The following is a 13,230-nucleotide window of genomic DNA, read 5'->3' on the forward strand; positions in this document are numbered from 1 at the left end:
TGGGTGCTTCTTCTATGTGCCCTGGCCGGGAATCGAACCCGGGTCCCCCGCATGCCAGGCCGACGCTCTACCGCTGAGCCAACCGGCCAGGGCCTTTTTTATTATTTCAATGTCCTTTTTTATATTTGCTATCTATTTAGGTGTTCGTAATTACCATCTATTTTTGTTCTAATATCTTTAAGCATCCTAACAATTATTATTTTAAACTTTGCATCTGGTAATTTGGTTATATCTGACTCATTCAGGTCTTTTTCTGGGGATTTCTCTTGATTCATTTGTGTTGCATTTCTCTGCCTTCTCATTTTGTCTGTGTAAAAGAAGGTTTTGACCACTGGAGTCCACTGGTTGTGGCCTCTGTGTTCCCTAGGTGTGGTCTGTCTGCAGGTCCACCACCCCCTCTGCTGTTGCTGCCTAGGGCGTTTGAGTATGGGTGTTGCCAGTGCCTGCCCACTGGGGCTGTTGCTGTGGTTTCTGCCTCTCCTTCACAGGAGTGGCTGTGATCACTGCTCAGGTATACAAGCCTCGGTGGACTTGGCCTTCACCCTGCCCCCACTGGTGGCATGCTCGACCCTGAGGGCAGGGGTGAGCACCTTTGCTCAGCTGTGGGTCTCCACCTGATTCTGGGCTTTTGCTCCCCCCCCCCACAGGAGGAGCCCACTGGTGGGACGGCTGCAAGCCTTGGCTCCACAGGCCAGGCAGGACTGCATGCCCATGCTCAGTCGCGGGACTCTGCCTATTCTGGGCTTTTGGCTCCACCCCCACGGGAAGAGCTGGCTCCCAAGTCAGGCCACAAGTCTCGGTCTGTGGGTGGGGCAAGGCTGTGTTCCTGCGCCCTTGCTCAAGGGTGGGTCTCCACTCCTTCTGGGGCTCCTGCCCTTCCCCTGCAGGCTGGATTGCAAGTGGCCCGCAGCTGGGCTTGACCACTTTCACACATCCCCTCCTCCCCAGTCGGGCAAGACTGAGCTCAAACCTGGGCCTCAGTGGTGGCCAGCCAGCTTCTGCCCTTACCAACAGAACCGCGCTTCTGCGTCCCACTGCCGCCCACCCTCAGGAGAGCCCTCAGCCATGTGGGTGGGGGTGCCGCAGCTCAGACCCTAAGACTCACTACTGTAGTCCCGAAAGCTCCCTCCTTCTAAGCGACTCTGCTCTGAGTGCCGCGGGAGAGCTTGTTTGGCTGGTGTCCTGCTTCCTTTTGCTGATATTACTGTTTCCAGGGGAAATATTCACTTCAGATTTGGGGAGGGACTCATCCCAGAGGTTAGGGTGGCTGTCTCTCAAAATGTTTCTCCTTGTGACTCCCATATTACACTCTCTCCCTGCTACTCTGGTCTTCTCAGCTCACCCCCACCCCTGGAGCCCTAGGTGAGTGGTTGTGAGAGAGGTTTTCTGCACGGTCCCTTTAAGAAGAATCCTGGGTCTGAGAAATCAGTCTCTTTCTCACAAACAGTATCCTGTCTTGTTTCCAGCTAAATACTGTCCATACGCCTCTTCTAGGCTCTGGGGCTGCAGGCTGGGGCTTTGTTCCTGGGGCTCAGGACCCTCCCCTCTCTGCTAAACTCAGTTCCCACCACACGAGTTTCTCCCAGCTATCGTTCACTCCGGGGAGCTGAGCAGCCCTCTCCGTGTTTCTGCTTTTCCTACTAGTCTTGATGTGGTTTCTGCAGTGTTCCTTGGTTGAAGAATCCTCTTAGTTTTAGTCCAAAGTTGGTTTTTATAGATGATGGTTCTTAAAATTAGTTTGTAATCCACTTTGGTTCTGGGAGGTGGAAGTTGGTACGTCCGCCTACTCCATTGCCATCTTGTCTTCTCCTTGGCTTTCAAACTGACCAATCTCTTTACCAGTCCTTCCTTGGCTTGCGCTGGGCCCTCTCCTTTATGGTCACCACCTTGGCTCCTACTGTGCATCGAAACCAGCCTTCTTATACTACGAAGGCATACCAGTGCTGTCCCCAAGCTGAGACTTGAGCGTCACTAATCTACAGCCATGCTCCTATTTCTTGTTTTTTGTTTTGTTTTTTTTTTTTTTTTTTTGAGAGAGGCAGGGAGAGAGAGACAGGCACATCAAGCTGCTCCTGTATGTGCCCTGACCGAGAAATTGAACTGGCAACCTCCGTGCTTGGAGATGATGCTCCAACCAACAGAGCTATCTGGCCAGGGCTTGATTTTATTTTAGGCAGAGAGAGGAAAGAAAAGAGAGGGGAGGAGAAGGGAAGCGTTCGTTTGTTCTTCCACACAGTCATACATTCATTGGTTGCTTCCCACGTGTGCCCCGACCAGGGACCAAACCCGCAACCTTGTCATCTCAGGACAACGCTCTTCATCGACTGAGCCAACCAGGCAGGGTATTTCTTTATTCTAAAATAAGCCCAAAGTAATCATTCCACATGGTGGAAGGAAAGCCTCTCAGTGCATATCACTTCCTTATGAGGGGTGCATGGCGGCCACAGACCCAGAAACCGGCCCACTCACAGTGACATATGACCCCAGCCCGCAGCTGACCTAGGTCCCTGGGAGAAGGAAGCAGACGAGGCACCTGAAGTTCACCTGGAGGGAGGAGAGTCTGGGGCGCTGGCTCATCTGCTACCTACATCAATCCGAGACATTCTGTGGGCCCTAGAAAGTTAAGTGGTTCCGTTTCTGATTGACAGGCATAGTCCATGGCATTCTGGAGGTAGGTGGTGTTTACACTGCACTATATTTTGTGAGTTGTTTTTTTTCTATTAGAAACACAGCAACGGTGTGTTGCAACCTGCCAAGCAAAGTTTTATTATTCCATAGCCAGGCTGAGGTTGTACGCCCAGCACCGCAGCCCAGGACACGGAATCTCAGCTCTACGGTGGGATCGGAGGGTCAGTCTTCTCTCCCCCTTATCCTGCCATGGTGTCTGAGACATCCGCCAGGACAATGCTTTCGTCAGGTTAGAAAAGGAAAATACAGTCCAGTGTGAGCAGGAAGAGGGTGACTAACACTCTTACTTGTGCTCAATTCGGTGGGAGTTGCTTTAATAACTAAGCCAGCCTCCCACGGTGTCAGGGCACAGCACAGGGCAGAGTCCGGCCTCGCAGAAGGGAGCCTGCACGGCGATGCTGAGGCCCCCTCCGGGCGACCATGACCCCACAGCCTCACAGCCACACACAGAACATTTCAGTGCTCTGGCAAGACAGGCTGGGATTCTTCTTGCATGACTGAGATACAGAGAATGGTGGCTTGGGGAGAGCTCTCACCTTTGTCACTTCATAGCTTTGTGGCCTTTGATTAGTCCCAGGACCAGCCACACAAATTGCAGGGCCCGTTGTTCCAAACTTTTTAAGGAATTTCAAGATGGTGGACAGTGCAGCATTAGACAAACAGCAGGCCCTTCTGAGCATGGGCCGTGTGCTGCTATACCCGGGAGGGACAGCCCTGATTAGTCCCTCCTCCTGAGGCAGGTCCCTCTGGTCCTGCTCCATGATTGTCACTTGCACACTGACCACGTCAAAAAGAAAAATGAACAGCGTTCATCTGACCACTGAAAGGGCGCTCTGCACTCTGCCCAGGACACCTCGCGAGGTGAGCAATGGCTGACACATCAGCACATGTTTAAGAGAGAACACAAGCTGATTCCCGAGCGTCTGTTTATTATAACTAATCCCACAGAGCAAGCAGAAACCAGCTTCTCTGAGTCACAGGAAGGTATACTAACAGACCTTTCTCTCTCCTTTATTTTCTTTGTTTTGAACCAAACTATTTCCTGGCATGCCAAATTATTTAAGGGTTTTCACCATGTCTCAAGTCCTCTAACTCAGTGTGTTTCAACTACCAGTGCACAGATTGGTCTGCCAGAAATTTCCTACCGGGTGGCCAAAGTGTTAACCATCCTGATATTGTACGACGATTCTAGACCCTATGGTCTTAGTCAAATTCGCTACACTCAGGGTGATTTCTGCCTTAGGGGCCCCCAAAATCATTCCCCTACTTTCACTGGTCCCCAAGGGCAAAGCGGTTGAAAACCACTGCTCTAAGTAAGAACACTGCAGTCAGAAAAGCAGCAGAAGCACCCGCATCAGCACCAGCACACACGCGGAACGAAAGGCTGACCCGTGTCCTGAGGACACACTGCCCATCAGCTCAGCTCCTATTCAGACACTGAGCCTTCAAAACACAGATTTGAGCAGAGGCACTCTCTTAAGTAAGCAGCCGCTCAGCAGAGAGAGGTGGCCTTGGAGGATCACTGTCTCTCGTGCTTAGGACAGTCCCTGGGCCAGAGGCTAGACAGTGTCTCAGGAGAGGAAGGGGTGTCACTAGCAAACTGCTCTCCGTGCCAACCAGCTGCTTCAACTCCCTGACTGCTTGCAATTCACTTTTTCTCCTTTTAGCAACAGAGCCATACCAGTATTATCCCTTGTGTCACCCCAACTTGGGGTGTTATTTCTATAAAGATAGACCAGTCCCCAACTCTTTACAGAGCTTCTGGTCTCAACGGGACAGAGTGCTTCTAAGGCTCTGAGACCCAGTCTCCAGAGAAGAGGCCCCATCTCACTCACGGAACTGCTCCAGGTGGTCAGCGCTCACGGACTCGGGCATGGCCGTGATGGTCACCAAGGGACACGGGTTCCCTCCCAGCGTCTGGCACAGCACCTCCTGCCGGAAGTAGACCTTTCTGGGGTTGACGCTCTTTCTCAGGATATCGAGGTGGGTCTGGAGCAGAAATGAAATGGAAGTGTCTGTGATTGGTACTGTTGACAATAATAACAATAACAGAAAATGGCAACAAAGCTTACTATATATATAAAACAGCAATAATAATGTTATCCTATATAATATAAATGTTATAACTTTATAATATAAATATAATGGTAACCCCTTATTATAGTTTAGAAGTAATTGTGTTAACCTGATCTGCCCAACATTGGGTGTGGCCTGATTTAAAAGGGGACTATCCCCACTACCTAGAGAAGGTTGATGGGCGGAACAGGACGCATCATGCCTGCACATGGTTGCACACCAGAATGGCTGCATTCGCTGACACTTAAAGCGCAAGGACAGGGCATGCAGCAACCTCGTCACTGTGGCGTAGGAAGAATGAGCTCCGTGAAGACAGAGCACACCCAGAACGCTCAGGAACATGGGACCTAGAACTTGTGCAGCACAAAGTCCTTTAGAACCAAGCAATATACGCCCTGGCCAGTTGGCTCAGTGATAAGAGCTTTAGCCTGGCATGTGGATGTCCCAGGTTTGATTCCCAGTCAGGGCACATAGGAGAAGTGACCATCTGCTTCTCCACCCCTCCCCCTTCTCTCTCTCTCTCTCTCTTTCTCTCCTTCTCTTCTCCTCCCCTCCTGCGGCCAAGGCTCAATTAGAATGAGTTGGCCCTGGGTGCTGAGGATGGCTCCATGGCCTCCACCTCAGGTGCTAAAAAAAATGGCTCCAGTTGCAACAGAGCAAGGGCCCCAGATGGGCAGAGCATCGGCCCCAGACAGAGGTTGCCAGGTGGATCCTGGTCAGGGCACATGCAGGAATCTGTCTGTCTCCCCTCTTCTCACTTGAAAAAGAAGGAAAAGAATAGAAAGAGCCAAGCAATATAAGGAGAGTTGTGAGCACATCGAAGAATAGAAAACAATTCATCCAGGAGCAACGTCAAGCAAACAGAACAGCTAATGGCAGCAGTTTATTTTCCCTCCCCGTCCTCCCCCACCACTGAAATGAAGACTCTTGGTCAACAATCTCTAGGCTCCCTGAAGATGCTTTCCCTAATCCAAACACTGGAATGCATCCTAAAGAGTGTCAGAGATTTCCTCCCACCCACACGACACACCCTGACAACCGGGACACTGTCACCTCCATAGTCAGAGACGCTGCCTCTGTCCAGCACGAGGACATCAGTACCCAGAATTTATCCCGCTCACCAATGATCCAAAGTGTTCACCACAGTCAAGGAGGTATTAACAGGGCCCAAGGAGAAGCTGCCCCACTTGTTCTTAACCAATAAATAAAAACATAAATTCTACAAAAATATTGATTAAATAGTCATAAAGCATATTATGAAAGGGGGAGCGGTGCCCTCCAAAGGTAGAGGAAGTGTTCCCATGGGAAAAGGACCTACTACGAAAGGAGCAGGCAGGCTGAGGGCTCGCCCAAAGACGTCACAGCCTGTGCGCACGTTGCCTTCCACAGCTCACGGACTTGGCAGGTCTGTGGAAGGTGAAGGTCTCCAGGTGATGCGAGATTATCCCGCACCGCCCCATTGGAGCTGACCTAATTGCAAGTGCGTATATCAGCGAACTTCTCCCAGCCCCAGAGAACCAGAGACAGATCAGCCAGCGCTGGCTCTGGAGATGGAGATGGAGGAAGGGGCTCGAAGACCAAGGACCACAGTGTCCTTCAAAAGCTGAGAAAGGCGGCCCTGGCTGGTTGGCTCAGTGGTAGAGCGTCGGCCTGGCATGCAGAAGTCCCGGGTTCAATTCCCGGCCAGGGCACACAGGAGAAGCGCCCATCTGCTTCTCCACCCCTCCCCCTCTCCTTCTTCTCTGTCTCTCTCTTCCCCTCCCGCAGCCAAGGCTCCATTGGAGCAAAGTTGGCCCGGGCGCTGAGGATGGCTCTGTGGCCTCTGCCTTAGGCACTAGAATGGCTCTGGTTGCAACAGAGCAACGCCTCAGATGGGCAGAGCATCGCCCCCTGGTGGGCATCCCGGGTGGATCCCAGTCGGGCGCATGCGGGAGTCTGTCTGACTGCCTCCCCGTTTCCAACTTCAGAAAAATAAAAAATAAAAAAAAAAAGGCTGAGAAAGGCAAGGAAATGGATTCTCCTACAAGAACCTCCAGCAGCAACACAGACCCGACACCTTGATGTCTGACCCCTTCTAACCTAAATAGCTATAAGAAGAAAAAAAGACTGTTTAAGCCACCAAGTTTGTGATCATTTGTTACAACAGCAATTGAGAACGAAGACACCAGGAAACAAGAAAAACAATTTCCTCAACTAAGGAAAAGCCCTACTTGGGTGGACCCAGCTTGGATTTGGGTAGACCTAGCCTAAAAGCAGCTTGCACGCTATTGAAATATTAGTCTCCAGGAAAACATCCCCCAAAAGAAAGATCGTCTTTCCCAGATGCAAAATGAGAGTTCAGCTGAGGTGTGTGCACCTGAGCAAACCTCGGTTCTTGATTCTCGCGGTTGTCTGAGTAATAAGCACCAGGTATTGTTAGAGGCACCTACCCAGGAGACTGGGAGGCAGTCCCCTATGCCCGAGGAGCCGAGGTGTCTAGCTCATGGTGCACAAACACACAGAAGCAAAAGGCCTACAAAGCCAGCAAAGTATGAAACCCGAAGAAACCCCAGGGCTGATGGCTTGCCCAGGCTGAGCTCAGCTTTCTTTCCCTTGACTACAGCCATGCCTAGTGAAAAGAGACAAGGGCAGAGAAAACCGCACCTGGGACCCAGAGACCTCTACCAAGCCCTTTCTTTGCCTGCTGCACTATTGCCTGTCTTGTACCCTTCCCCAAGGATGAATGAGGCCCTGGCCGGCTAACTCAGTGAATAGAGTGTAGGCCCGGCATATTGTCGTCCCAGGTTCATTCCCTGGTCAGGGCACACAGGAGAAGCGACTATCTGCTTCTCTTCTTCTCCCTCTCCTTCTTCTCTCCCTCTTCCCCTCCCACAGCCAGTGGTTTAATTGGTTGGAGCATCAACACTGCGCACTTAGGATAGTGCGGTTTGTCCGAGCATCACCCTCAGGTGCTAAAAATAGCTCAGTTGATTCGAGCATCATCCCAAGACGGAGGTGCCAGGTGGATGCCAGTCAGGGCGCATGTGGGAGTCTGTCTCTCCATCTGCCCTCCTCTCAATTAAATTAAAAAAAAAAAGAATGAATGAATTTGATTCTGGGTAAAGTCTAGTCTTGCGTGTTTGATTGAATATCTAAGCCCAATGCCATTGCTCCTTGTTGAGAATAGAGATTGCACCCTATAATTGAGGTTTTTAAAAAGTGACTGAGTGTGTGTGTGTGTGTGTGTGTACATATACATACACACCAAAAAATCATTCTTGGGTCGTACCTTCTTCTATAACACTGGATGCCAGAGGAAGGGACGTACTGCCCAGAGCTTGAAAACAGAAAGGAGTGGAACCCCATAAAGCTATAATCAGCCAAGTGTTTGCTTGTGAGCCAATGTAGCATAATGCTCAGATATGTAAAAATTTAGAAAACAGCCTGATTGGTGCTGGTGCAGTAGATAGAGCATCAACCTGGGGTGCCAAGGACCCAGGTTCAAAACCCCGACATCACAGGCTTCACTCTGGAATCACCGACACAATCCCAGGTTGCTGCCTTGAGCTCAAGGTCGCTGGCTTGAGCAAGGGGCCACCGGCTCAGCTGGAGTCCCCCAGTCAAGGCACATATGAGATGCAATTAATACAAAACAACTGAAGTGAAGCAACTACGAGTTGATACTTCTCATCTCTCCTCTCCTTCACTGTTTCCCTTCCTGCCTCTCTCTCTCTTAAAAAAAAAATAGACAGTATCTCACCTCATCATTACTGAAAATAATACCTCGAAGGCATAGTTCAGCTTCTCCTGAAGCAAACTAAGGAACACTATAAAAGAACAGTTCAGTTCAGCAGGTTTAAGTCTAAATGCCTATTGAAAACATAATCTCTACATTAGACAAACATAAAAAATTACTCTTTTCGGGAGAAAATACATATTATTAAATTTGAATGTCATTATTTGGTTCTGAAATGAACTGTGTGAAGAAAAAATAAAGTCAAACAGAAGATAAACATCTTCAACTTCCACGGACAGAGCAATGGGATTTAATTCCTGGAAACGGAAAGGAGTATTTCAAGCTGACTAACAGGGCAGGTCCTGAGTCAGACTGCCTCGGTTCCACTCTGACTGCGGAGTCTGGAAGGGTTACGTGACTTCTGTCCCGGACCTCTCTGTGACTCCATTTTCTCACCTTTAACCATTTCCTACCTCACTCATAGTTGCTATAATTTAGCCATATATTGTATGTGAAAAGTGCCTGTCACCTAGGTCACCCATAATTTTAACTGTTATTGTTGATGGAGAAATATAAAAGTTCAAATATTTTTTTTAAGAAAAGGAAAGCACTGGTAGAATTATAAATATTTAGGGGGGAAAATAAGAATCAAAGAAAATATGGTTGGTGTACTTTGCATAAGAGAAGGAGAGAGGGAGGGAAGGAGGGGAAGAAGGAAGGAAGGAAGGAAGGAAGGAAGGAAGGAAGGAAGGAAGGAAGGAAGGAAGGAAGGAAGGTAGGAAGGAAGGAAGGGAGGGAGGGAGGGAGGGAGGGAGGGAGGGAGGGAGGGAGGGAGGGAGGAGGGAGAGAGGGAAAAATAGCAACGAAGCATGAAAAATAGCATAAAATCAAAATGACAGAAGTCACACCAAAAACTGTTACAAGTATAACTCAGTTAAAACAGCCTTATTAAACAACAAAATTTTTCAGATTAGTTTTTATAAATCCCACTGCATACTGTATATAACAGGTGCTTTTAAAGAGAGGGGAGAAATAAAAAACATGATGGATATGAAAACCTGCCTAAATTATCTCTTTATTTGGCCTGCCTGTGCTAAAATATTTTAAGAGAGAAATATTGAAACTGAAAGGATAAGCAAACATAAATTACAGCAGGCACAGCAACAGTAATATATGACAAAGTCATTTTTAAGAACAAGCACATTAAATGGGATTTAAAAATCTTATTTTGATAAAGGGCACAATTCACAATGAACATATAAAACTCATAAATCTTAAACAAATAACAGGATTGAAATATACAATGTGAAAATGGCAGAAAAGAAAACTATACTAGGAGTGGGAGATTTTAAGACAGTACCTCAGTCTTAAATAAATCAGTGGCACAAAAATAATGATACAGTGTATTTGAAAATTTTTGGTTTGATAGATATGTCAATTTTTTCTTTATAGAAGACATCCCTTTTCCCCCCTCAAGTGTCTATGGAACTTTAACAAAATTTAATCATATACAGGGCTACAAAAATTCAATAATTTTTTTAAAAAGCAGAAATTGTATAAACCACATTTTCTGATAACAATTAAATGAAGTTACGTTTAAGTAAAAAGGGTCCTAAAATCAGCAAAAATAAAAGCATTCAGAAATGGAAAAGCATCCTTCTAAAGGAAGCTCACTGTAGAAATTCACGTACTAAAGAGAAAATCGATATCAGCTCAGTGTAATTAAAGCTCCGATAGCAGAAGTGGGCATCTGGTATCCCGAGAGAGATGGCACAGGACAAGAATGGAAATGTCCCCATCAGAGTGTCAGCCATGTGTCAGCCATCCCCATAAAGAAAAATTTTAGCACCTTAATTAAGAAAATAGTGTTGTTTTAATGATGTTCTCTGTGATTATAAACAAATTATTTCAACCACTTTCATAAAATTCTTGGTGGAAGCTGCTCCCGATATTGTTTATTATTTAAACCCTGTGTCACACCTGACCCAGCGGTGGTGCAGTGGATAGAGTGTTGGCCTGGGACGCTGAGGACCCAGGTTCAAAATCCCAAGGTTACGGGCTTAAGCACAGGCTTATCCGGTTTGAGCGTGAACTTACGAGCTTGAGCCCGGGATCATAGACATGACTCCATGGTCACTAGCTTGCGCCCAAGATTGCTGGCTTGAGCAAGGGGTCACTGGCTCAGCTAGAGCCCCTCCCCTCCAAACAAGGCACATATGAGAAAGCAATCAATGAACAGCTAAGGTGTCGCAACTATGAGTTGATGCTTCTCATCTCTCTCCCTTCTGTCTGTCAAAAAAAACAAACCAAACCAAACCAAACAAACCCTGCCTCATGATTGCTATCAAGATTCCAGGCCCCCAAAACTAGAAAAGCAATACTCTTACAGCCTTTCCCAAAATGTATTCTTGCAGGATGTTACCAGGCGCTGGGCATAGATGAGGAGTTAGAGGGGTGGGGAACTCACTAGGACCATGGTGCATTAGAGAAAATGACAACGTCTTTGTGGCTACAGGAATTTTCAGATACTTTAATATGCATTGTGAACACTTAAAAGAAACAACAGCACCCAGTACTTCATGAATGTATGTGCCCACCAAACCCTTTTTCTCTAAAGATCTCAGGACACTGGAGTGCTACAGAATGGGCTTTAGGAAACACTGTCTTTGCTGAATTGTTTTTATGTGATTTTTTTGTTCTAATTCAGTTTAGGTTTTTTTTTTCCATGAAAGCTGTTTGCTGCACATTTTATTTTGGCTGGAAGCATCCTTACAAAAGGGGGCGGGGCACAGGTGGAGTGCCTTCTCCAGGAAAGCGTGACCACCATTCTGTGATGTCGCAGAGCTACAAACAGGCCATGGTTCTTTGGTGTCTGATACCAAATCTTAATAAAATCAACAAAATCTAAAAGTTATCCATCAACGATGGGAAGCAGGTTTAGAAGCAGGCTTGTCTGCAGGAGCCATCAGGCGCAGTTAGCTGGGAGAGAAACAGGTCAAACAAAGCATCCCTGTGCCCACGGACGTTGTCCTTCAAGACAGTGTCACCTGAGTGCCAGATGCAGGAGGAAGCAAAGTTTCAAAGTTTTCTTCTGCTATGAATTCTCTGTTAACCATTTTAATCATTAATATTATTGCAATTCAATCAATGCCTAATACCTGTCAGCATAACCTCATTTCCTGTAAACTATCATTGTTCACGCAGCCATCTCTCTGTGCCCCCTCCGTGACCTCTCTGTCCCATTCCACCTGCCACCAAGCATGGGACACCTCCCCTCTCGACCATTATTCAGTATATAGAAGGAAAACAATTATAAACTTTTTTTTTTTTAAGTGAGAGGAGAGGAGATAGAGAGACAGACCTGACCAGGATCCACACAACAAGCCCTGTCTGGGGCCGATGCTCAAATCACCCGAGCTATCCTCAGTGCCTGAGGCCACACTCAAACCAGTCAAGCCACTTGCTATGGGAAGGGTAGAAGGAAAGAAGGGGGAGACGCAGAGGAGAGAAGCAAATGGTCACTTCACCTGTGTGTCCTGGCTGGGGATCAAACCCAGGATGTTCTTATGCCAGGATGACCCTCTATCCACTGAGCCAGCCGGCCAGGGCACCAATTATAAACTTTTGTTGGCTTTCCTCTCACCAAACCAGCCTTGTATTGTCCTCCTGAATGTGACCTCCTCAGGTCTGGCAAGGCCATGTGTAATTGGATGTTGTTGGGATCATGGACGAGAGAAACAGAGTACCTAAGTATGTGTGCCAACCACCAACGGTCATGTCAGCCCTGCAGAAGCACCAGGGCTGGGTTTCTTTATAAAATGGGAATGAGTGCAAGGCAATTATGGAAAGCCCCAGAGAGGTTATCTTCCTCAAAGAAAATTCTACCTACCCATGAAAGGTACCTGGCAGATAATGTAGCCTGCAGCCTCTTGGTGCCTCTCCGTGGAGGTTTTCTGCCCCAACCTTATCGGCTACCCCTTCCAACTTCCATGAAAGACTCCACTTGAGCCCAGCAGGGCACCCTGCTGAGGGCTCCTGATAAAGTAAGAAGCACCAGGTTCTCACAAACCCTTTCATTGCCCCCCCCCCGCCTGCTGTGCTCCCTGTTTCCCTATTTCAGGAGCAAGCTCACCGCCCCCCCACCCCCCCGAAGGAGATGCCCGGTTTTATTTGTATCCTGCCTAGTTCTCAGTGTGCTTCATCTGCCAATCAGAGAAGTGGAGGCTTCTCCACACAAAAGAACAGATGACACCTTTAAACTAAACAAAAGTGACAACAGAACAGATTCTACTGAGCTCCCTCAGACGGCCCGTCTGCCAACAGCACTCCCCCTGCATTAAACGCGCTAACGTTAGGGAGTGAGGGAAATAATTAGTCTCGAGGTGTCTACGCACAGATTGGCCGATTAGAAAGAAAAGATGATTTTAATATCCTTTTTTTCCATTAAAAATAAATGAAGTTATATTGCCGGTGATTTGGAGAAGAGAGTACAGGAAAAATAATCCCCATCAACCACCCTAAGATAACCATCACCAGCCATTGTCTTTATTTCTCTTTGGTCCTGTATTTGGATTTTTTGCATAATTTCAATTTTACTATAAATTATGGAATGGGTATCTTCCAATCAGTCTGATGTATATAGAAAACAATCATACATCATCTTTAAAAAAATAGAGAATAAATGGTCTTATGGTTAGTAGTTAGTATGGCTTGCTAGATATAGACCCTTAGCTAGCACTAGCCACATACCA

General features: G+C 47.5%; 1 protein-coding gene across 4 annotated transcripts in view; it reads right to left on the reverse strand.

Moving 5' to 3' along the window:
- Positions 1-13,230, reverse strand: part of AGBL1 (AGBL carboxypeptidase 1) — an 822,308-nt gene that overhangs the window by 636,664 nt on the left and 172,414 nt on the right. For all 4 annotated transcript variants that reach the window (XM_066355294.1, XM_066355295.1, XM_066355296.1 and 1 more), the window contains one exon: positions 4,524-4,677. In XM_066355294.1, coding sequence (XP_066211391.1) covers positions 4,524-4,677 — 154 coding nt within the window. The remainder of the gene's footprint in view (positions 1-4,523; positions 4,678-13,230) is intronic.

This window comes from Saccopteryx leptura, chromosome 13 (assembly GCF_036850995.1).
Source record: "Saccopteryx leptura isolate mSacLep1 chromosome 13, mSacLep1_pri_phased_curated, whole genome shotgun sequence".
Classification (NCBI taxonomy): domain Eukaryota; kingdom Metazoa; phylum Chordata; class Mammalia; order Chiroptera; family Emballonuridae; genus Saccopteryx; species Saccopteryx leptura.